General features: G+C 47.9%; 2 protein-coding genes across 2 annotated transcripts in view; one reads left to right on the forward strand and one right to left on the reverse strand.

Moving 5' to 3' along the window:
- The window catches only part of LOC124018976 (phosphorylase b kinase regulatory subunit alpha, liver isoform-like), a 42,318-nt gene extending 37,353 nt beyond the window's left edge, over positions 1-4,965 (forward strand). The window contains exons 28-30 of the mRNA XM_046334306.1: positions 1,257-1,490; positions 2,349-2,549; positions 3,547-4,965. Coding sequence (XP_046190262.1) covers positions 1,257-1,490; positions 2,349-2,549; positions 3,547-3,720 — 609 coding nt within the window. The 3' untranslated portion in view covers positions 3,721-4,965. The remainder of the gene's footprint in view (positions 1-1,256; positions 1,491-2,348; positions 2,550-3,546) is intronic.
- A 1,965-nt stretch (positions 4,966-6,930) lies between these two features.
- Positions 6,931-24,211, reverse strand: si:dkey-163f14.6. Its single transcript, XM_046334312.1, has 6 exons — positions 24,100-24,211; positions 23,776-23,949; positions 17,243-18,367; positions 12,371-12,493; positions 8,814-9,020; positions 6,931-7,099 (listed from the first exon to the last, which is right to left on the reverse strand). Exons 1-6 carry the CDS (start codon positions 24,158-24,160, stop codon positions 6,936-6,938), a joined length of 1,854 nt encoding a protein of 617 aa, XP_046190268.1. The 5' UTR covers positions 24,161-24,211; the 3' UTR covers positions 6,931-6,935.
- Between the last annotated feature and the right edge of the window lie 94 nt (positions 24,212-24,305).

Consider the following 24,305-nt stretch of genomic DNA (forward strand, 5'->3'; position numbering starts at 1 on the left):
CATGTACTGGCCTGTAGCATGCCGGTGTCGTCATGGTAACATGTACTGGCCTGTAGCATGCCGGTGTCATCATGGTAACATGTACTGGCCTGTAGCATGCTGGTGTCGTCATGGTAACATGTACTGGCCTGTAGCATGCTGGTGTTATCATGGTAACATGTACTGGCCTGTAGCATGCTGGTGTCGTCATGGTAACATGTACTGGCATGTAGCATGCTGGTGTCATCATGGTAACATGTACTGGCCTGTAGCATGCTGGTGTCGTCATGGTAACATGTACTGGCCTGTAGCATGCTGGTGTCATCATGGTAACATGTACTGGCCTGTAGCATGCTGGTGTCGTCATGGTAACATGTACTGGCCTGTAGCATGCTGGTGTCATCATGGTAACATGTACTGGCCTGTAGCATGCTGGTGTCATCATGGTAACATGTACTGGCCTGTAGCATGCTGGTGTCATGGTAACATGCTGGCTTGTAGCATGCCGGTGTCGTCATGGTAACATGTACTGGCCTGTAGCATGCTGGTGTCATCATGGTAACATGTACTGGCCTGTAGCATGCTGGTGTCGTCATGGTAACATGTACTGGCCTGTAGCATGCTGGTGTCATCATGGTAACATGTACTGGCCTGTAGCATGCTGGTGTCGTCATGGTAACATGTACTGGCCTGTAGCATGCTGGTGCCGTCATGGTAACATGTACTGGCTTGTAGCATGCCGGTGTCGTCATGGTAACATGTACTGGCATGTAGCATGCTGGTGTCATCATGGTAACATGTACTGGCCTGTAGCATGCCGGTGTCGTCATGGTAACATGTACTGGCTTGTAGCATGCTGGTGTCGTCATGGTAACATGTACTGGCCTGTAGCATGCCGGCCCATGTTGACTCCTACCCTTTGGGTGGTGGACCATTCTTGATACACACAGGAAACTGTTGAGCGTGAAACACACAGCAGCGTTGCAGTTCTTTACACAAACCGGTGTGCCTGGCACCTACTCCCATACCCCGTTCAAAGGCACTTAAATCTGTTGTCTTGCCCGTTCACCCTCTGAATGGCACAAATACACAACCCATATCTCAAGGCTTAAAAATCCTTCTTTGACCTGTCTCCTCCCCTTCATCTGTACTGATTTGAAGTGGATTTAACAAGGTACATCAACAAGGGCTCATAGCTTTCACCTGGTGTGTGTGTGTGTGTATGTACCGCAGCATGAGTACTGTGTATGTAAATGAACACGTATCTCCCCATGTAGCGGTGCAGCAGCCCCTCCACCCCCAGTGGTATCCTGTCCCCTGTAGGCCCCGGGGGGTCAGACAGCCACCTGCAGTGGGAGGAGCGGCAGGGCCAGTGGCTGAGGAGGAGACGGCTGGATGGGGCCATCAACAGGGTCCCAATGGGCTTCTACCAGAAGGTGTGGAAGATCCTGCAGAAGTGTCACGGCCTGTCAATAGATGGATACGTGCTGCCTTCCTCTACTACCAGAGAGGTATGTAGTGTCAGTCTGTCTATAGATGGATACGTGCTGTCTTCCTCCACTACCAGAGAGGTATGTAGTGTCAGTCTGTCTATAGATGGATACGTGCTCCACTACCAGAGAGGTATGTAGTGTCAGTCTGTCAATAGATGGATACGTGCTGCCTTCCTCTACTACCAGAGAGGTATGTAGTGTCAGTCTGTCTATAGATGGATACATGCTGTCTTCCTCCACTACCAGAGAGGTATGTAGTGTCAGTCTGTCAATAGATGGATACGTGCTGCCTTCCTCTACTACCAGAGAGGTATGTAGTGTCAGTCTGTCTATAGATGGATACGTGCTGCCTTCCTCTACTACCAGAGAGGTATGTAGTGTCAGTCTGTCTATAGATGGATACGTGCTCCACTACCAGAGAGGTATGTAGTGTCAGTCTGTCTATAGATGGATACGTGCTGTCTTCCTCCACTACCAGAGAGGTATGTAGTGTCAGTCTGTCTATAGATGGATATGTGCTGTCTTCCTCCACTACCAGAGAGGTATGTAGTGTCAGTCTGTCTATAGATGGATATGTGCTCTACTACCAGAGAGGTATGTAGTCAAATCAATAGATTGATCAAATGGTATTTATATAGCCCTTTTTACAACTCCATTAATAATGTGCAGTAACCCCCCTAGACCCCCAAACAGCAGCACGACATCAAGGAACATCTCTCAGTGTTTCACATTTAGAACAAATGTAGCTTCCTATAATAGTAGGAAATAAGATTTCCTTTCAGACACTGTGATTGGCACAGACAGATCCCTTGATGGAGATTCCACCTGTGTCTGGGAAAGCGTTCTGACTCTTGACGTCGTGTCCCTGCCTGCCAGATGACAGAAGGTGAGATCAAGTTTGCGGTGCACGTGGAGTCTGTTCTGAACCACGTCCCCCAGCCAGAGTACCGACAGCTGCTGGTGGAGGCTGTGATGGTGCTGACGCTGGTGGCTGACATGGATGTGGACAACATCGGAGGAATCATCCTGATCGACCGCATCGTACACATGGCCAATGACCTCTTCTTACAGGACCAGGTAAGTCTGAGCCAGAACGGCCCATAGGGGAGGAGCCTATTTCCTGTTTCTGTAGCGTGATGTACGATAAACTACACCCTCTGGAACATCTGCAGGCAGAGACGCATCGGGTCCTATTTTAAAGTGTTTGGTTTGACACGACCGGGGATCGAACCCCCACGCTTCCAATCTCAGGTTGGAAACTATTCCCACAAGGCCACAGAGATGGTCACTAGAAAGTAGTGTCCTGTAAAGGGTTAATGTGTAATGGTCACTAGAAAGTAGTGTCCTGTAAAGGGTTAATGTGTAATGGTCACTAGAAAGTAGTGTCCTGTAAAGGGTTAATGTGTAATGGTCACTAGAAAGTAGTGTCCTGTAAAGGGTTAATGTGTAATGGTCACTAGAAAGTAATGTCCTGTAAATGGTTAATGTGTAATGGTCACTAGAAAGTAATGTCCTGTAAAGGGTTAATGTGTAATGGTCACTAGAAAGTAAATGGTTAATGTGTAATGGTCACTAGAAAGTAGTGTCCTATAAAGGGTTAATGTGTAATGGTCACTAGAAAGTAGTGTCCTATAAAGGGTTAATGTGTAATGGTCACTAGAAAGTAAATGGTTAATGTGTAATGGTCACTAGAAAGTAATGTCCTGTAAAGGGTTAATGTGTAATGGTCACTAGAAAGTAGTGTCCTATAAAGGGTTAATGTGTAATGGTCACTAGAAAGTAGTGTCCTATAAAGGGTTAATGTGTAATGGTCACTAGAAAGTAGTGTCCTATAAAGGGTTAATGTGTAATGGGTCAGTTCAGTGACCTGGATGTCTGTCCTGTATCGTTGCCATATTATCATGTTCACTAGAGTCACGTGTCTCTTCCTGACTCGTCCATATGTCTATCATAACATAACATGGTGTCAGAAGTGGGATCCGAGCCCCACCTCTCAGTTTGTAGTAAGACCTATCCTCTAACTATAGACAACGTGATCTGTATCTACCTATCAGCCATGTCCTCTATGTTCCAGAGGACCCATGGAGCCAACGAGTACTTCCTGGAGAAGGATCCAGCCACGGGGATATGCCACTTCTTCTATGACAGCGCCCCTAGTGGCAGCTACGGTACCATGACCTACCTCTCCAAGGCTGTGGTCACATACCTACAAGACTTCCTGCCACAGTCTACCTGTCTCATGCAATGAGGTCTCAGACTGGGTTTGATGTAGAGCACTCTCTCCCTGGCCTCGCAGGCAGCTAATCAAGAGAGTCTAGTCAAGTAATATATTATAGTGTGGAACGAAATACTACTGCCTCGTTCCAATTCTCCCCAAGTGTACACTCGTTCACTCCCGTTCAAGGATGATTTAAAATCATTGGGATTGAATTCTTGAAGTGAATGAGTGCACACTTCAGAGAGAAGGGGGTGAACTAGACTTAGGTAGGAAGTTGGATGGGGTTTGACCTATGACCTATGACTAAGATATTCACAACACACACTCTACTCAAAGGAGTTTTATTGCAGCTAATTGATTGATTATAATCAATAATATAGCAGGTTTGAAATTAAATATATAATTACTTATAATTAAATATATGTTTGTTTTTTATTTTGAGTGTTGGATGACACACGGTACTAAAATTATTTATAATTTTAACATTTAATATATATGTGTAAATCAGACGGAGTTGTTTAAAACGATCTAATATGATATAATGAGTGTATTTGACCTTGCCCTCCTCTATTGTATCAGTCTCACCCTGTGTTGTGGGGTTATAAACCTATCCAGAAGTTACTATGTTATCCCGTGTTGAAGTACTGCAGCTGACTGTACCTTTCATCCCACTTTACAACGACATTTACCTCTCATGTTATCTGAGGTGTGGCTCATCATCACCACTGTGTTGTGGGGTTATAAACCTATCCAGAAGTTACTGTGTTATCCCGTGTTGAAGTACTGCAGCTGACTGTACCTTTCATCCCACTTTACAACGACATTTACCTCTCATGTTATCTGAGGTGTGGCTCATCATCACCACTGTATGTGTCACAAATACTGTGCATTTATCCATATGTACCCGGAGCATGTCAGCAATGCCTTCATAGCTGCTAATGTGTATGTGAACGTTTATCTGTGAAGTAAACATAATGACAATGTGATTATATATATAACATGGTTGAATCAGTCCAACAGTGGTTCATGCCATATTTCAGCCTTTTAGCCGTAGTCATTCAGTACAACACTGTGTGTTAGACATTAGCATCCCCGTAGTCATTCAGTACAAGACTGTGTGTTAGACATTAGCATCCCCGTAGTCATTCAGTACAATACTGTGTGTTAGACATTAGCATCCCGTAGTCATTCAGTACAATACTGTGTGTTAGACATTAGCATCCCCGTAGTCATTCAGTACAATACTGTGTGTTAGACATTAGCATCCCCGTAGTCATTCAGTACAACACTGTGTGTTAGACATTAGCATCCCCGTAGTCATTCAGTACAATACTGTGTGTTAGACATTAGCATCCCCGTAGTCATTCAGTACAATACTGTGTGTTAGACATTAGCATCCCCGTAGTCATTCAGTACAATACTGTGTGTTAGACATTAGCATCCCCGTAGTCATTCAGTACAATACTGTGTGTTAGACATTAGCATCCCCGTAGTCATTCAGTACAATACTGTGTGTTAGACATTAGCATCCCCGTAGTCATTCAGTACAATACTGTGTGTTAGACATTAGCATCCCCGTAGTCATTCAGTACAATACTGTGTGTTAGACATTAGCATCCCCGTAGTCATTCAGTACAATACTGTGTGTTAGACATTAGCATCCCCGTAGTCATTCAGTACAATACTGTGTGTTAGACATTAGCATCCCCGTAGTCATTCAGTACAATACTGTGTGTTAGACATTAGTATCCCCGTAGTCATTCAGTACAATACTGTGTGTTAGACATTAGCATCCCCGTAGTCATTCAGTACAACACTGTGTTAGACATTAGCATCCCTGTAGTCATTCAGTACAACACTGTGTGGTAGACATTAGCATCCCCGTAGTCATTCAGTACAATACTGTGTGTTAGACATTAGCATCCCTATAGTCATTCAGTACAATACTGTGTGTTAGACATTAGCATCCCCGTAGTCATTCAGTACAATACTGTGTGTTAGACATTAGCATCCCCGTAGTCATTCAGTACAATACTGTGTGTTAGACATTAGCATCCCTGTAGTCATTCAGTACAATACTGTGTGTTAGACATTAGCATCCCGTAGTCATTCAGTACAACACTGTGTGGTAGACATTAGCATCCCAGCAGGCTTACAGTTGAAGGGAGAATCTGTTCTGCAGTTAAGGACGACTGAGGCTGAAACAGTTCTGTTTTTGTGTCTAACTTTATTTTATATATTTAAAAAGAGACTATAAATATAGTAGATACATAGAAATAATGTATTTTTAACAAAGTACTATGACTGTTTATATAACAGACTAAAGTACAATTAATACTGTCACTTTTAATAAAAAAATTACATTTGATATTCCTATAGGCATGGCCATGTTATAAGTCTGCAGTTGAGGACATTTTGAGGGGATCAATTCTACTAATCTATTATCACAGTGTCTGCACCGTGTTTCCATTATGTTTTTACTCATTCATTCACACTACCTTGTAAAACAACATGTAATCACTTGAGGGAAATATATTTAAATGCCATCAATTAAATCCCTAAACTAATAACGTGTTTTTCTGGTTTCTCTTCAGCTATATGTCTGTAATATGCAGTCCAAGCCTCTATTCAATGTCACAGATATGTTCTGGATGTGACAATAATATTTTAATAGTTTTTATACAATTCTCAGTAATTATTTGACAAAAATACATCTAAGGCCTGACAAAATGTAGATTCAATAGTAGAAGTCATTGTTCAAGAGCCGAACAGAGGGATGGTGGAAACAATATAATAGATGACATGTATATTTAAAGGGTCTCCACACGATCTCTGCTACACATTACTCTGCTGTTCTTTCCTTGGCTGACACTTCTTCCTACTGTAGGGGGAGAGGCGGTGAGAGGCAGGACAGGAACACTGGTAACTTCCTTTATGGTTCAGGCACAGGTGAGAGCAGCCACCATTATTACGGCTGCACTCGTTGATATCTGTTGATGAAACAGGGCAAAGGGCTGGTCAGGAAAATATCATTGGAAGTAGATTTGTGATCGTAGATTTGTCAAATACTTCCGTTCTGATCAATTTATGTCGTGTGTGTGTGTGTGTGTGTGTGTGTGTGTGTGTGTGTGTGTGTGTGTGTGTGTGTGTGTGTGTGTGTGTGTGTGTGTGTGTGTGTGTGTGTGTGTGTGTGTGTGTGTGTGTGTGTGTGTGTGTGTGTGTGTGTGTGTGTGTGTGTGTGTGTGTTAGTATGGATGTGTAGTCATCTCACCTCTGCAGTGGTGTCTGTCTGAGGACAGTTTGTAGCCTCTGGGACAGATACAGCGGTGGGAGCCAGGCAGGTTCACACACTTCCACTGACACCGGTGTCCAGGTACACTGACCTCTGGCTCCTCACATTCATTGATGTCTGTAACAGGATCAGTGTCATTCCAGCAGTTGAAGACAACCTGACGCCATACACATTCTGTTTGCTGAATGACATTGTTGTATCTATTTTCTATTGATTCCACTAAACTACGTGGAATTGTTTTAAGAATGTCATTACCAAGGATCATTTAGTTATTTTATTTTTGAATTTTAAGACCACTTGAAGAATAAAATATATACAGTACCAGTCAAACGTTTGGACACACCTACACATACTATTTTCTACGTTGTACAATAATAGTGGAGACATCAAAACTATGAAATAACAATGGAATCATGAGGTAACCAAAAAGTGTTAAACAAATAAAAAATATATTTCAGATTTGCCACCCTTTGCCTTGATTACAGCTTTGCACACTTTGCATTCTCTCAACCAGCTTCATCTGGAATGCTTTTCCAACAGTCTTGAAGGAGTTCCCACATATCCTGAGCACTTTTTGGCTGCTTTTCCTTCACTAACAGGACAATGACCCAAAACACACCTCCAGGCTGTGTAAGGGCAATTTGACTAAGAAGGAGAGTGATGGAGTGCTGCATCAGATGACCTGGCCTCCACAATCACCCGAACTCAACCCAATTGAGATGGTTTGGGATGAGTTGGACTGCAGAGTGAAGGAAAAGCAGTGCTCAGCATATGTGGGAACTCCTTCAAGACCATTGGAAAAGCATTCTTCATGAAGCTGCTTGAGAGAATGCCAAGAGTGTGCAAAGCTGTCATCAAGTCAAAGGGTGGCTGCTTTGAAGAATCTAAAATCTAAAATACATTTTGATTTTTTACAACTTTTTTTGGTTACTACATTATTCCATTTGTGTTATTTCATATTTTTGATGTCTTCACTATTATTCTACAATGTAGAAAATAGTAAAAATAAAGAAAAACCCTTGAATGAGTAGGTGTCCAAACTTTTCGCTGGTATTGTATACTTCCATACATGTTTTTCAACTGGTACTGAGGACTCTTCAGAAGAGTCTTGTGAGCGTTGTAGATCCAAATACGTGTTTGTGAGAGTCTGACCTTTCCACAGAGGGGTCATATTAGTGTGTAGCCCAAACAGTTTGGACGCGACAGACAGAAGTTGGCAGATCATCTGTACCACCTTCAGAGGTGTCCCAAGATGCTTGTGGGGGGTCATAGAGCAAAAGGGAGAACCCATCATGTTCTTGAGTCTAATCTTTCCATAGAGATGTTCAGACGCTACAGACAATATATATATATACAATTATTTTTTACCCCGAATTTCGTGGTATCCAATTGTTAGTAGCTACTATCTTGTCTCATCTCTACAACTCCCGTACGGGCTCGGGAGAGACGAAGGCCGGTTGCGACAGAGCCTGGGCACGAACCCAGAGTCTCTGGTGGCACAGCTGGCGCTGCAGTACAGCGCCCTTAACCACTGCGCCACCCGGGAGGCCCTACAGACAATATTTTGAGAGAATGATTTTCGGGATGCCTCATGGTCTGACAAACACCGCTCTAGCTCTGTCACCTTTCACCGCAGATGCAGAAGTGTGACATCGGCTGATGTGGTGGATTGAGATGTCTCTAGCATAAATTGATGGGTTTTTATGGGAGGATTATGCTAATTAGATTTCCGCAAGGGTAATTAAGAGAGAGAGATGTTCCACTAGTCTAATTAGAAGTTGTGGCATTCTATTCATTTCTGCTAAACCTACGGCATCCCAGTGTCTCCTACCTACACACTCCTTTCTGGACAGGTTTCCTCCAGGTATCGGGGTTGAGGGTTGTTTCCTGTACCCTGCGGGACACTCAGCCACACAGGCCCTTCCGTCCCCAGCCAGGGTGTGTCCGTAGGGGCAAGAGCAGCGGAACGAGCCGAAGGTGTTGACGCAGGTCTGCTGGCAGCGCTGTTGCTGCTGGCCCTCCACACACTCATCCACATCTGCGCCGAGGACACACACGCACAGGTATGTGTTTAAAACACACGTTCGTGCGTACGCACAGGAACACACACACACAGGTATGTGTTTAAAACACACGTTCGTGCGTACGCACAGGAACACACACACACACAATTAGGAAAGTGGCCTGTCTGATGCTGATGTCACAAAGGCCCCGAGATGAAAGAGTAGAGCAGCTCTGTCTCGCTTTGATTCTCTCTGTCTCGCTCTGGCACACCTCATTACCATGGAGACCAGGCTTGCACCGTTGGCTTTCATGTACGACAAAGGTGATGTGTGACGATGCCCTTTTGTTTTTGATCGTGTCCGTGTTCAGCGTTCTGCTGCGACAGCAGTATGTGTTAGCTAACATCCACCTCTTCAGTTCCACTGACTGGATCGGCAGCCCTGGTCTCAGTGGTCTGGTTTCAATATGACAAATACAGAGACTAACAGACTGGGAGAAAAACATCTGCTTTATAGAGGAAGCTGCAGTGTGTGGAAAACAACTCAGGAAGATATATCAACTACTGTACCTGCTAGTTGAGCTCCTGCTCTTTCCCAGGAGAGCACCTGTAGCAGTGTGTGTGTGTGTGTGTGCGTGTGTGTGTGTGCGTGTGTGTGTGTGTGTGCGTGTGTGTGTGTGCGTGTGTGTGTGTGTGTAGATGTGTGTGTGTGTGTGTGTGTGTATAGATGTGTGTGTGTGTGAATGTAGATGTGTGTGTGTGTATGTAGATGTGTGTGTGTGTGTGTGTGTGTGTGTGTGTGTGTGTGTGTGTGTGTGTGTGTGTGTGTGTGTGTGTGTGTGTGTGTGTGTGTGTGTGTGTGTGTGTGTGTGTGTGTGTGTGTGTGTGTGTGTAGATGTGTGTGTGTTTACACCACTGCTGGCCTATAGGAATGTGTAAATTAATATTTATCTCTGCTGTATGGTATGCCTGTCTGAGTCAGACAGATTATAGCATGTGTAGATATTGTGCTAGTCAGCTCTGTCTACAGGAGAAAACCACCTGTTCATTCAACCACCTGTCTATAGACAGTGAATCATGGTAGTACTTTATTCTGAGACGCAAATGTTGGGTTCCTACCTGGAAATAAACTGTGGAGGGAAAATAGAAAGAGTGAGAAAGTATTTCTCAACTGATAAACACTTTATTTTTTTTAACAGAAGCCAATTTCAACCTTTTTAAGGTGGATAATTTGACCCAAGTTATTTACTCGACACCCAAAACCAAATGTCCAGCTGTCACAAGAGACTACTATGTAGGTGCACCGTGGAACAGAGATCCTGAAACATATATTAACGGGGTCTTTCCTCAGGCCGTAGCTTGTTCCTCTGCAGCGCTGCCTTGTGATCAGAGTGGTAGAGATGTTATGGATCCAGAATGTAGAGCTCTAAATGGGGGATTCTCAGGCTGTAAAAACATCACTGAATTTAGGGGGCATCGTGATCACATCGTAGAGCCTGTTGGTGCAGACACTACAGCTGTTCTTTATGGAGGAAGACACCTTGGCTAATCAGAGACTGTAGACAGAAGACATCTTGGCTAGTCAGAGACTGTGGAGGAAGACATCTTGGCTAGTCAGAGACTTTGGATAGAAGACATCTTGGCTAGTCAGAGACTGTGGACAGAAGACATCTTGGCTAGTCAGAGACTGTGGACAGAAGACATCTTGGCTAGTCAGAGACTGTGGATAGAAGACATCTTGGCTAGTCAGAGACTGTGGACAGAAGACATCTTGGCTAGTCAGAGACTGTGGACAGAAGACATCTTGGCTAGTCAGAGACTGTGGACAGAAGACATCTTGGCTAGTCAGAGACTGTGGAGGAAGACATCTTGGCTAGTCAGAGACTGTGGACAGAAGACATCTTGGCTAGTCAGAGACTGAAGATGAAGACATCTTGGCTAGTCAGAGACTGTGGACAGAAGACATCTTGGCTAGTCAGAGACTGTGGATGAAGACATCTTGGCTAGTCAGAGACTGTGGATGAAGACATCTTGGCTAGTCAGAGACTGAAGATGAAGACATCTTGGCTAGTCAGAGACTGAAGATGAAGACATCTTGGCTAGTCAGAGACTGTGGATGAAGACATCTTGGCTAGTCAGAGACTGTGGACAGAAGACATCTTGGCTAGTCAGAGACTGTGGACAGAAGACATCTTGGCTAGTCAGAGACTGAAGATGAAGACATCTTGGCTAGTCAGAGACTGAAGATGAAGACATCTTGGCTAGTCAGAGACTGAAGATGAAGACATCTTGGCTAGTCAGAGACTGTGGATGAAGACATCTTGGCTAGTCAGAGACTGTGGACAGAAGACATCTTGGCTAGTCAGAGACTGTGGACAGAAGACATCTTGGCTAGTCAGAGACTGTGGATGAAGACATCTTGGCTAGTCAGAGACTGTGTACAGAAGACATCTTGGCTAGTCAGAGACTGTGGACAGAAGACATCTTGGCTAGTCAGAGACTGTGGATGAAGACATCTTGGCTAGTCAGAGACTGTGGACAGAAGACATCTTGGCTAGTCAGAGACTGTGGACAGAAGACATCTTGGCTAGTCAGAGACTGAAGATGAAGACATCTTGGCTAGTCAGAGACTGTGGAGGAAGACATCTTGGCTAGTCAGAGACTGTGGAGGAAGACATCTTGGCTAGTCAGAGACTGAAGATGAAGACATCTTGGCTAGTCAGAGACTGTAGACAGAAGACATCTTGGCTAGTCAGAGACTGGAGGAAGACATCTTGGCTAGTCAGAGACTGGAGGAAGACATCTTGGCTAGTCAGAGACTGGAGGAAGACATCTTGGCTAGTCAGAGACTGGAGGACAGAAGACATCTTGGCTAGTCAGAGGTTATGGAGGACGACATCTTGGCTAGTCAGAGACTGTGGATGAAGACATCTTGGCTAGTCAGAGACTGGAGGACAGAAGACATCTTGGCTAGTCAGAGGTTATGGAGGACGACATCTTGGCTAGTCAGAGACTGTGGATGAAGACATCTTGGCTAGTCAGAGGTTATGGAGGAAGACATCTTGGCTAGACAGAGACTGTGGATGAAGACATCTTGGCTAGTCAAGGCAACAAAAACAAGACATTTGACCTCCCCCCAACAAGGAGGAGCACAAACACAACACTGACTAGGGGTTTTGGGCTCATAAAGTTACATACTTATTTCTACCACAAAGCATGGTACATGTGTAGTAGATCTAGCACCAGTTGTTTCAGTGAAACATGTCCCTTGAGTACTTGCGTTACTTGCTACGGCTTTAGCGCAATGGGTGAACACTGTCTGGTGTCGCACAGGAGACCCTGGGTTCAAACACACGTCTCTCACCTCGATTGATTGTTTGACTGACCTCTACAGGTACGGTGATCCTCTAACAGGATGAAGCCTGGTCCGCAGTGACACTGAGCTTGTTCCTGGTTCACACTACACAGCTGGGAACAGCCTCCGTTGTTCAGGGCGCAGGGGGTCACCTCTAGGGTTAGAGGTCAGAGGTTAGAGATGGGGGAGGCAGTGTCTCATGTCTGTATTACATTTTGTTTGTGTATATCCTGTCTGTATATCCTGTCTGTCTGTATGGTCTGTCTGTATATTCTGTATATTGTCTGGTAACATTTCACCAGATCAAATGTTTGGTACATGTAAATGTGCTTGGTGTTTAAAGGTGATTGGGTCTCTTTATAGGACTATAGCAGGTGTGCAGGCTGTATTTGTTATGATAGAGCTGGAATAGAGACCCTGCAGGTGGGTAGTTCTCCAGGAGTAGGGCTGGAATAAAGACCCTGCAGGAGGGTGACTCTCCAGGAGTAGGGCTGGAATAAAGACCCTGCAGGAGGGTTACTCTCCAGGAGTAGGGCTGGAATAAAGACCCTGCAGGAGGGTTACTCTCCAGGAGTAGGGCTGGAATAAAGACCCTGCAGGAGGGTTACTCTCCAGGAGTAGGGCTGGAATAAAGACCCTGCAGGAGGGTGACTCTCCAGGAGTAGGGCTGGAATAAAGACCCTGCAGGAGGGTGACTCTCCAGGAGTAGGGCTGGAATAAAGACCCTGCAGGAGGGTGACTCTCCAGGAGTAGGGCTGGAATAAAGACCCTGCAGGAGGGTGACTCTCCAGGAGTAGGGCTAGAATAAAGACCCTGCAGGAGGGTGACTCTCCAGGAGTAGGGCTGGAATAAAGACCCTACAGGAGGGTGACTCTCCAGGAGTAGAGCTGGAATAAAGACCCTGCAGGAGGGTGACTCTCCAGGAGTAGGGCTGGAATAAAGACCCTGCAGGAGGGTGACTCTCCAGGAGTAGGGCTGGAATAAATACCCTGCAGGAGGGTTACTCTCCAGGAGTAGGGCTGGAATAAAGACCCTGCAGGAGGGTGACTCTCCAGGAGTAGGGCTGGAATAAAGACCCTGCAGGAGGGTGACTCTCCAGGAGTAGGGCTGGAATAAAGACCCTGCAGGAGGGTGACTCTCCAGGAGAAGGGCTGGAATAAAGACCCTGGAGGAGGGTAGTTCTCCTGGAGTAGGGCTGGAATAAAGACCCTGCAGGAGGGTTACTCTCCAGGAGTAGGGCTGGAATAAAGACCCTGCAGGAGGGTGACTCTCCAGGAGTAGGGCTGGAATAAAGACCCTGCAGGAGGGTGACTCTCCAGGAGTAGGGCTGGAATAAAGACCCTGCAGGAGGGTGACTCTCCAGGAGTAGGGCTGGAATAAAGACCTTGCAGGGGGGTAGTTCTCCAGGAGTAGGGCTGGAATAAAGACCCTGCAGGAGGGTTACTCTCCAGGAGTAGGGCTGGAATAAAGACCCTGCAGGAGGGTGACTCTCCAGGAGTAGGGCTGGAATAAAGACCCTGCAGGAGGGTGACTCTCCAGGAGTAGGGCTGGAATAAAGACCCTGCAGGAGGGTGACTCTCCAAGAGTAGGGCTGGAATAAAGACCCTGGAGGAGGGTGACTCCAGGAGTAGGGCTGGAATAAAGACCCTGCAGGAGGGTTACTCTCCAGGAGTAGGGCTGGAATAAAGACCCTGCAGGAGGGTGACTCTCAGGAGTAGGGCTGGAATAAAGACCCTGCAGGAGGGTTACTCTCCAGGAGTAGGGCTGGAATAAAGACCCTGCAGGAGGGTGACTCTCCAGGAGTAGGGCTGGAATAAAGACCCTGCAGGAGGGTGACTCTCCAGGAGTAGGGCTGGAATAAAGACCCTGCAGGAGGGTGACTCTCCAGGAGTAGAGCTGGAATAAAGACCCTGCAGGAGGGTGACTCTCCAGGAGTAGGGCTGGAATAAAGACCCTGCAGGAGGGTTACTCTCCAGGAGTAGGGCTGGAATAAATACCCTGCAGGAGGGTTACTCTCCAGGAGTAGGGCTGGAATAAAGACCCTGCAGGAGGGTGACTCTCCAGGCGTAGGGCTGGAATAAAGACCCTGCAGGAGGGCGACTCTCCAGAAGTAGGGCTGGAATAAAGACCCTGCAGGAGGGTGACTCTCCAGGAGTAGAGCTGGAATAAAGACCCTGCAGGAGGGTGACTCTCCAGGAGTAGGGCTGGAATAAAGACCCTGCAGGAGGGTGACTCTCCAGGAGTAGGGCTGGAATAAAGACCCTGCAGGAGGGTTACTCTCCAGGAGTAGGGCTGGAATAAAGACCCTGCAGGAGGGTTACTCTCCAGGAGTAGGGCTGGAATAAAGACCCTGCAGGAGGGTGACTCTCCAGGAGTAGGGCTGGAATAAAGACCCTGCAGGAGGGTGACTCTCCAGGAGTAGGGCTGGAATAAAGACCCTGCAGGAGGGTTACTCTCAGGAGTAGGGCTGGAATAAAGACCCTGCAGGAGGGTGACTCTCCAGGAGTAGAGCTGGAATAAAGACCCTGCAGGAGGGTGACTCTCCAGGAGTAGGGCTGGAATAAAGACCCTGCAGGAGGGTGACTCTCCAGGAGTAGGGCTGGAATAAAGACCCTGCAGGAGGGTTACTCTCCAGGAGTAGGGCTGGAATAAAGACCCTGCAGGAGGGTGACTCTCCAGGAGTAGGGCTGGAATAAAGACCCTGCAGGAGGGTGACTCTCCAGGAGTAGGGCTGGAATAAAGACCCTGCAGGAGGGTGACTCTCCAGGAGTAGAGCTGGAATAAAGACCCTGCAGGAGGGTGACTCTCCAGGAGTAGGGCTGGAATAAAGACCCTGCAGGAGGGTGACTCTCCAGGAGTAGAGCTGGAATAAATACCCTGCAGGAGGGTGACTCTCCAGGAGTAGGGCTGGAATAAAGACCCTGCAGGAGGGTGACTCTCCAGGAGTAGGGCTGGAATAAAGACCCTGCAGGAGGGTGACTCTCCAGGAGTAGGGCTGGAATAAAGACCCTGCAGGAGGGTGACTCTCCAGGAGTAGGGCTGGAATAAAGACCCTGCAGGAGGGTGACTCTCCAGGAGTAGGGCTGGAATAAAGACCCTGCAGGAGGGTGACTCTCCAAGAGTAGGGCTGGAATAAAGACCCTGGAGGAGGGTGACTCCAGGAGTAGGGCTGGAATAAAGACCCTGCAGGAGGGTGACTCCAGGAGTAGGGCTGGAATAAAGACCCTGCAGGAGGGTGACTCTCAGGAGTAGGGCTGGAATAAAGACCCTGCAGGAGGGTTACTCTCCAGGAGTAGGGCTGGAATAAAGACCCTGCAGGAGGGTGACTCTCCAGGAGTAGGGCTGGAATAAAGACCCTGCAGGAGGGTTACTCTCCAGGAGTAGGGCTGGAATAAAGACCCTGCAGGAGGGTGACTCTCCAGGAGTAGAGCTGGAATAAAGACCCTGCAGGAGGGTGACTCTCCAGGAGTAGGGCTGGAATAAAGTCCCTGCAGGAGGGTTACTCTCCAGGAGTAGGGCTGGAATAAAGACCCTGCAGGAGGGTGACTCTCCAGGAGTAGGGCTGGAATAAAGACCCTGCAGGAGGGTGACTCTCCAGGAGTAGGGCTGGAATAAAGACCCTGCAGGAGGGTGACTCTCCAAGAGAAGGGCTGGAATAAAGACCCTGGAGGAGGGTGACTCTCCAGGAGTAGGGCTGGAATAAAGACCCTGCAGGAGGGTTACTCTCCAGGAGTAGGGCTGGAATAAAGACCCTGCAGGAGGGTGACTCTCAGGAGTAGGGCTGGAATAAAGACCCTGCAGGAGGGTTACTCTCCAGGAGTAGGGCTGGAATAAAGACCCTGCAGGAGGGTGACTCTCCAGGAGTAGGGCTGGAATAAAAACCCTGCAGGAGGGTGACTCTCCAGGAGTAGGGCTGGAATAAAGACCCTGCAGGAGGGTGACTCTCCAGGAGTAGGGCTGGAATAAAAACCCTGCAGGAGGGTGACTCTCCAGGAGTAGGGCTGGAATAAAGACCCTGCAGGAGGGTGACTCTCCAGGAGTAGGGCTGGAATAAAGACCCTAGCAGAGTAGGGCTGGAATAAAGACCCTGTAGGAGGGTTACTCTCCAGGAGTAGGGCTGGAATAAAGACCCTGGAGGAGGGTAGTTCTCCTGGAGTAGGGCTGGAATAAAGACCCTGCAGGAGGGTTACTCTCCAGGAGTAGGGCTGGAATAAAGACCCTGGAGGAGGGTAGTTCTCCTGGAGTAGGGTTGGCCACACCTGCATTTCACTGAGCCCCAGCAATTTAAAACAGGACTGTCTTCCAACAGCCACAGCTGGTCCCAATCCACTCCCTACCCATCAAAGAGTTAGTTCAAAGAGGAAGGGGAAAGAAGTGAATTGGGACCGGCTGCCACAGTCTACCAAGCACAGCACTGACTTCCTGGTCAGTCACTCAGTTAGTCAGTTACTGAGAGATGATGCGTGTAACAGACATTCTGATGTCACTGAGATAATAATGTAGAAAACAGAGAGAGCTGCACACGTCTCCTTTCTCCTTCTCACCTGCCCAAACACAGAGGACACAGTCGATGAGGTGAACACAGCAACAAAACATGTAAACCTTTATTTAACCAGGCAAGTCAGTTAAGAACAAATTCTTATTTTCAATGACGGCCTAGGAACAGTGGGTTAACTGCCTGTTCAGGGGCAGAACGACAGATTTGTACCTTGTCAGCTCGGGGTTTGAACTCGCAACCTTCCGGTTACTAGTACAACGCTCTTACCACTAGGCTACGCTGCAACCTATCGTATCAACATACGTTCTGAACAAAACTTCTATGGCCTTTCTGTAGCTCTTCAGTTTGGTAGTACAGAATCTGTAGAGAGGCATCACAATGGGGAATGATAGAGCAGTGACTTACCCAAGCAGACCGGGGTGAGACCACTCCACCGTCCAGCCTGCAGACAGTAGCTGTGGATATCCCCGTGGGCCAGGGTGTACCCTGCATAGCAGGCGTACTGGATGTAGTGTTTGTAGTCCCGGGGACCGGGGTTGTCTACCGGACGGAAGTAGAAGGTGCCATGAGCTGGCAGGGGAGGGTAAGGGCACAGCGGACGCCTGTTTAGGGTCACAGGCCTGGGCAGCTCCTCTGTGTTTGTAGCATCCTTAATAAGATGCTGGTCTGACCTGTTTAAAGACAGATACGAGGAGGTCTCATTGTGTCGAGACGTTTCACCATCATCGCCGGACAATGGCGACGATGACGTCTCGTTCGCCTGACTGTGATGACTGTCACTTGTGTCGGTTTCATTGTCCTGTGACCCGTTTGATGCCCGATCCGGAGAGGTCACGTTGCGTCGATGAGTTTCACCACCATCATCATCATCATCGTCAGATAATGATGCAGTCTCCTTCACTTGGATGTGATGACCAAACGTGTCTGTTCCATTGACCCAGTGGCTGGTGGTGTTGCTGGAGTTGATGAAGCTTGTGGAGCTGGTCTCAGTGGGTCTCTGAGGACGGGGCTCCTGTGTGTTTGTGCTGCTCACATCTGCTGGCTCCGTAACGCCCTGGCCAGGCTCCAACTGGGTGGCCCCTGTCAGCACCCCCTTCCTGGGTAATGAATCCTCCTGCATAGTCTGGGCTATAGAGGCCCCCTGGTGCCAATACCCTTCAGCGACCAGCAGGCTGGATGTGGAAGTAATGGTCTCTGTAGTAGCAGAGGAGGATGTGGAGGCCTGAGGTCTAGTGGGCTTCTCAGGGGCCCCTTCTCTGTCTGTTAGATCCCTGGTGTCTTTCAAATTCTCCTCCACATGGTGAGCTTTGGTGCTGCGGTCTATGGAGTGTGGGTCTTTTAGGTGGGTGTGGGGGTCTTTAGGTGGTGCGTTGGCCAGCAACACGGGCTTGGAGGCGGTGTTAGCGATGGTATTGTAGTGAAGCTGTAGGTGGTTCTTCAGAGCAGACAGCACGGCAAGGTTCTGGCTCTGGATCCTGGGCATCGGGACGGTGGGCTCTTTCTGCTTCCATGACCTCATCATATCAGACTCTAGGATAGAAGAGGCACAGAGGAGGATCATGAGACATCATATCAGGCTCTAGGAGGGAAGAGGCACAGAGGAGGATCAATACCAGGAGACACCATATCAGACTCTAGGAGGGGAGAGGCACAGAGGAGGATCAGGAGACCTCATATCAGACTCTAGGAGGGAGAGGCACAGAGGAGGATCAGGAGACATCATATCAGACTCTAGGAGGGGAGAGGCACAGAGGAGGATCAATACCAGGAGACATCATATCAGGCTCTAGGAGGGGAGAGGCACAGAGGAGAATCAGGAGACATCATATCAGACTCTAGGAGGGAGAGGCACAGAGGAGGATCAGGAGACATCATATCAGACTCTAGGAGGGAGAGGCACAGAGGAGGATCAGGAGACATCATATCAGACTCTAGGAGGGAGAGGCACAGAGGAGAACCAGGAGACATCATATCAGACTCTAGGAGGGAGAGGCACAGAGGAGGATCAGGAGACATCATATCAGACTCTAGGAGGGAGAGGCACAGAGGAGGATCAGGAGACATCATATCAGACTCTAGGAGGGAGAGGCACAGAGGAGGACCAGGAGACATCATATCAGACTCTAGGAGGGAGAGGCACAGAGGAGGATCAGGAGACATCATATCAGACTCTAGGAGGGAGAGGCACAGAGGAGGACCAGGAGACATCATATCAGACTCTAGGAGGGAGAGGCACAGAGGAGGATCAGGAGACATCATATCAGACTCTAGGAGGGAGAGGCACAGAGGAGGATCAGGAGACATCATATCAGACTCTAGGAGGGAGAGGCACAGAGGAGGATCAATACCAGGAGACATCATATCAGACTCTAGGAGGGAGAGGCACAGAGGAGAACCAGGAGACATCATATCAGACTCTAGGAGGGAGAGGCACAGAGGAGAACCAGGAGACATCATATCAGACTCTAGGAGGGAAGAGGCACAGAGGAGGACCAATACCAGGAGACATCATATCAGACTCTAGGAGGGAGAGGCACAGAGGAGGATCAGGAGACATCATATCAGACTCTAGGAGGGGAGAGGCATAGAGGAGGACCAATACCAGGAGACATCATATCAGACTCTAGGAGGGAGAGGCACAGAGGAGGATCAATACCAGGAGACATCATATCAGACTCTAGGAGGGAGAGACACAGAGGAGGATCAATACCAGGAGACATCATATCAGACTCTAGGAGGGGAGAGGCACAGAGGAGGACCAGGAGACATCATATCAGACTCTAGGAGGGAGAGGCACAGAGGAGGATCAATACCAGGAGACATCATATCAGACTCTAGGAGGGAGAGGCACAGAGGAGAACCAGGAGACATCATATCAGACTCTAGGAGGGAGAGGCACAGAGGAGAACCAGGAGACATCATATCAGACTCTAGGAGGGAAGAGGCACAGAGGAGGACCAATACCAGGAGACATCATATCAGACTCTAGGAGGGGAGAGGCACAGAGGAGGATCAATACCAGGAGACACCATATCAGACTCTAGGAGGGAGAGGCACAGAGGAGGACCAGGAGACATCATATCAGACTCTAGGAGGGAGAGGCACAGAGGAGGATCAATACCAGGAGACATCATATCAGACTCTAGGAGGGAGAGGCACAGAGGAGGATCAATACCAGGAGACATCATATCAGACTCTAGGAGGGGAGAGGCACAGAGGAGGACCAGGAGACATCATATCAGACTCTAGGAGGGAGAGGCACAGAGGAGGATCAGGAGACATCATATCAGACTCTAGGAGGGGAGAGGCACAGAGGAGGATCAGGAGACATCATATCAGACTCTAGGAGGGAGAGGCACAGAGGAGGATCAGGAGACATCATATCAGACTCTAGGAGGGAGAGGCACAGAGGAGGATCAGGAGACATCATATCAGACTCTAGGAGGGAGAGGCACAGAGGAGAACCAGGAGACATCATATCAGACTCTAGGAGGGAAGAGGCACAGAGGAGGATCAATACCTGGAGACATCATCAGACTCTAGGAGGGGAGAGGCACAGAGGAGGACCAGGAGACATCATATCAGACTCTAGGAGGGAGAGGCACAGAGGAGGATCAATACCAGGAGACATCATCAGACTCTAGGAGGGAGAGGCACAGAGGAGGACCAGGAGACATCATATCAGACTCTAGGAGGGAGAGGCACAGAGGAGGACCAGGAGACACCATATCAGACTCTAGGAGGGAGAGGCACAGAGGAGGACCAGGAGACACCATATCAGACTCTAGGAGGGAGAGGCACAGAGGAGGACCAGGAGACACCATATCAGACTCTAGGAGGGAGAGGCACAGAGGAGGACCAGGAGACACCATATCAGACTCTAGGAGGGAGAGGCACAGAGGAGGATCAGGAGACATCATATCAGACTCTATGAGGGAGAGGCACAGAGGAGGACCAGGAGACACCATATCAGACTCTAGGAGGGAGAGGCACAGAGGAGGACCAGGAGACATCATATCAGACTCTAGGAGGGAGAGGCACAGAGGAGGATCAATACCAGGAGACATCATATCAGACTCTAGGAGGGAGAGGCACAGAGGAGGATCAATACCAGGAGACATCATATCAGACTCTAGGAGGGGAGAGGCACAGAGGAGGACCAGGAGACATCATATCAGACTCTAGGAGGGAGAGGCACAGAGGAGGACCAGGAGACATCATATCAGACTCTAGGAGGGAGAGGCACAGAGGAGAACCAGGAGACATCATATCAGACTCTAGGAGGAAGAGGCACAGAGGAGGATCAATACCAGGAGACATCATCAGACTCTAGGAGGGAGAGGCACAGAGGAGGACCAGGAGACATCATATCAGACTCTAGGAGGGAGAGGCACAGAGGAGGATCAATACCAGGAGACATCATCAGACTCTAGGAGGGAGAGGCACAGAGGAGAATCAGGAGACATCATATCAGACTCTAGGAGGGAGAGGCACAGAGGAGAATCAGGAGACATCATATCAGACTCTAGGAGGGAAGAGGCACAGAGGAGGACCAATACCAGGAGACATCATATCAGACTCTAGGAGGGGAGAGGCACAGAGGAGGATCAATACCAGGAGACATCATCAATCGGTGCCTTCGTTTAAAGCAGGGTACAAATCAGATTACAGGGTATGTTTTATAATTATTCCACATGAAGGAGATAGCCTACTGTAGAATACCATGCTGACAGTAATCTACAGCTGTCTCCCGCTCAGGCCTCACACTGAAAAGAGAGAGGTGGAGGGCCACGGTGGACGCTCACCAAGGGGCCAAAGAGGACTAAGTCAGTAAGTCAAGTCTCTCACCCTTGCAGACAGGTTTGGTGCCATTCCAGTTCTGGCCCTTGCAGTAGAGCAGTGAGTGTCCATAAAGCCTGTAGCCAGCATCACAGCTGAAGAGAGCCCAGGACCCGTCCTCTGTTACACTGGTAACCCCCTGCAGGAGATCCCTGGGCTGGGACACCCAGAGGCTGGAATACACACACAGGAGATTCAACACAGATTAGAAGAGAAGAGAGAGAGAAATCAATTTTGATCAACTCCCATATCTACTGGGTGAAAAACCACAGTGTGACATCACAGCAGCAAGATTAGTGACCTGTTGCCACAAGAAAAGGGCAACTAGTGAAGAACAAACACCATTGTAAATACAACCTCTATTTATTTATTTTCCCTTTTGTACTTTAACTATTTGCACATCGTTATAACACTGTATAATATACATAAACATAATATGACATTTGAAATGTCTTTATTCTTTTGGAACTTTTGTGAATGTAATGCTTACTGTAATGTTTACATATTTCCCGTGCCGATAAAGCACCTTGAATTGAGACAGAGACAGAGACAGAGAGAGAGAGAGACAGAGAGAGAGAGAGAGAGAGAAAGAGACAGAGAGAGAGAGACAGAGAGAGAAAGAGACAGAGAGAGAGAGAGAGAGAAGAGAGAGAGAGAGAGAGAGAGAGAGAGAGAGAGAGAGAGAGAGAGAGAGAGAGAGAGAGAGAATGAGAGAGAGAGAGAGAGAGAGAGAGAGAGAGAGAGAGAGAGAGAGACACAGAGAGAGAGACACAGAGAGAGACACAGAGAGAGACAGAGAGAGAAAGACAGAGAGAGAGAGAGACAGAGAGAGAGAGACACAGAGAGAGAGAGAGACAGAGAGAGAGAGACTTAACAGCTCAACACCTTTCCTCAGTGAAAACAATGTACTGAGCAAATGTCAAATTGGCTTTTTACCAAATTACTGTACGACAGACCACGTATTCACCCTGCACACCCTAATTGACAAACAAACAAACCAAAACAAAGGCAAAGTCTTCTCATGCTTAGTTGATTTCAAAAAAGCCTTTGACTCAATTTGGCATGACGGTCTAGTATACAAAATTATGGAAAATGGTGTTGGGGGAAAAACATACGACTTTACAAACAACAAGTGTGCGGTTAAAATTGGTAAAAAAACACACACATTTCTCTCCACAGGGCCGTGGGGTGAGACAGGGATGCAGCTTAAGCCCCACCCCCTTCAACATATATATCAACAAATTGACGAGGGAACTAGAACGGTCTGCAGCACCCGGCCTCACCTTACTAGAATCTGAAGTCAAATGTCTATTGATGATCTGGTGCTTCTGTCCCCAACCAAGGAGGCCCTACAGCAGCACCTAGATCTTCTGCACAGATTCTGTCAGACCTGGGCCCTGACAGACCTGGGCCCTGACAGACCTGGGCCCTGACAGACCTGGGCCCTGACAGACCTGGGCCCTGACAGTAAATCTCAGTAAGACAAAAAATGTGGTGTTCCAAAGAAAGTCCAGTCGCCAGAACCACAAATACAAATTCCATCTTGACACCGTTTCCCTAGAGCACACAGGAAACTATACATACCTCGACCTAAACATCAGGACCACAGGTCACTTCCACAAAGCTGTGAACGATCTGAGAGACAAGGCAAGAAGGGCATTCTATGCCATCAAAAGGAACATAAAATTCAACATACCAATTAGGATCTGGCTAAAAATACTTGAATCAGTTATAGAGCCCATTGCCCTTTATGGTTGTGAGGTCTGGGGTCCGCTCACCAACCAAGAATTCACAAAATGGGACAAACACCAAATTGAGACTCCGTGTACAACGTAGAATGGGACAACAGCACAATTAGACCCAAGCAAATCATGAGAAAACAAAAAGATAATTACTTGACACAAAAACAGAGCCAACTAGAATGCTATCTGGCCCTAAACAGAGAGTACACCGTGGCAGAATACCTGACCACTGTGACTGACCCAAACTTAAGGAAAGCTTTGACTACCATCAGACTCAGTGAGCATAGCCTTGCTATTGAGAAATTGAGAGAGAGACGTGTAACTTGTAAATACATGTATCAAACTCAAGTCACTTACCAACACACACGGGAGGTTCCCTGGTCCACTGTCCAGACACACAGCTGTTGGTTCTATATCCATGGATCTTATAGCCAGGGTTACAGGTGAACGCTACATACAGCCCGCTGTAACGGAAGAATGTTCTACCGTTCTCCACGTGTCTGAAACTACTGCATTCCTCACCCAATGACCCTGGAGACAGAACAGAGATCAACATAAAGACAGTCTGATGCCATGAGGAGTTCCCATTGATCTCAGAAGTCATTTTTACCAACCAAACAGAAAGAAGATATCCAATAGATGAAATCCAAACCAGTTGACATGGTAGACAGACTGACTGACCTGGAGGGAGGGTCCATAGCAGAGCGACTAGTGCAGAGAGAAGCCCTGTCAGAGCCCCCATGGTCTCTCCCTGCAGCAGACTGAGGTGCTCTACTCTTTCTCTCTCTCTCTCTCTCCCCTTCCTCTCCACTCTTCCTCTCTCTCCTTTCCTCTCACTCTCTCTACTCTTCTCTCTCCCCCTTCCTCTCTCTCTCCCTTCCTCTCAC

Source organism: Oncorhynchus gorbuscha, unplaced genomic scaffold (genome assembly GCF_021184085.1).
Source record: "Oncorhynchus gorbuscha isolate QuinsamMale2020 ecotype Even-year unplaced genomic scaffold, OgorEven_v1.0 Un_scaffold_592, whole genome shotgun sequence".
NCBI classification, from domain to species: Eukaryota; Metazoa; Chordata; class Actinopteri; order Salmoniformes; family Salmonidae; genus Oncorhynchus; species Oncorhynchus gorbuscha.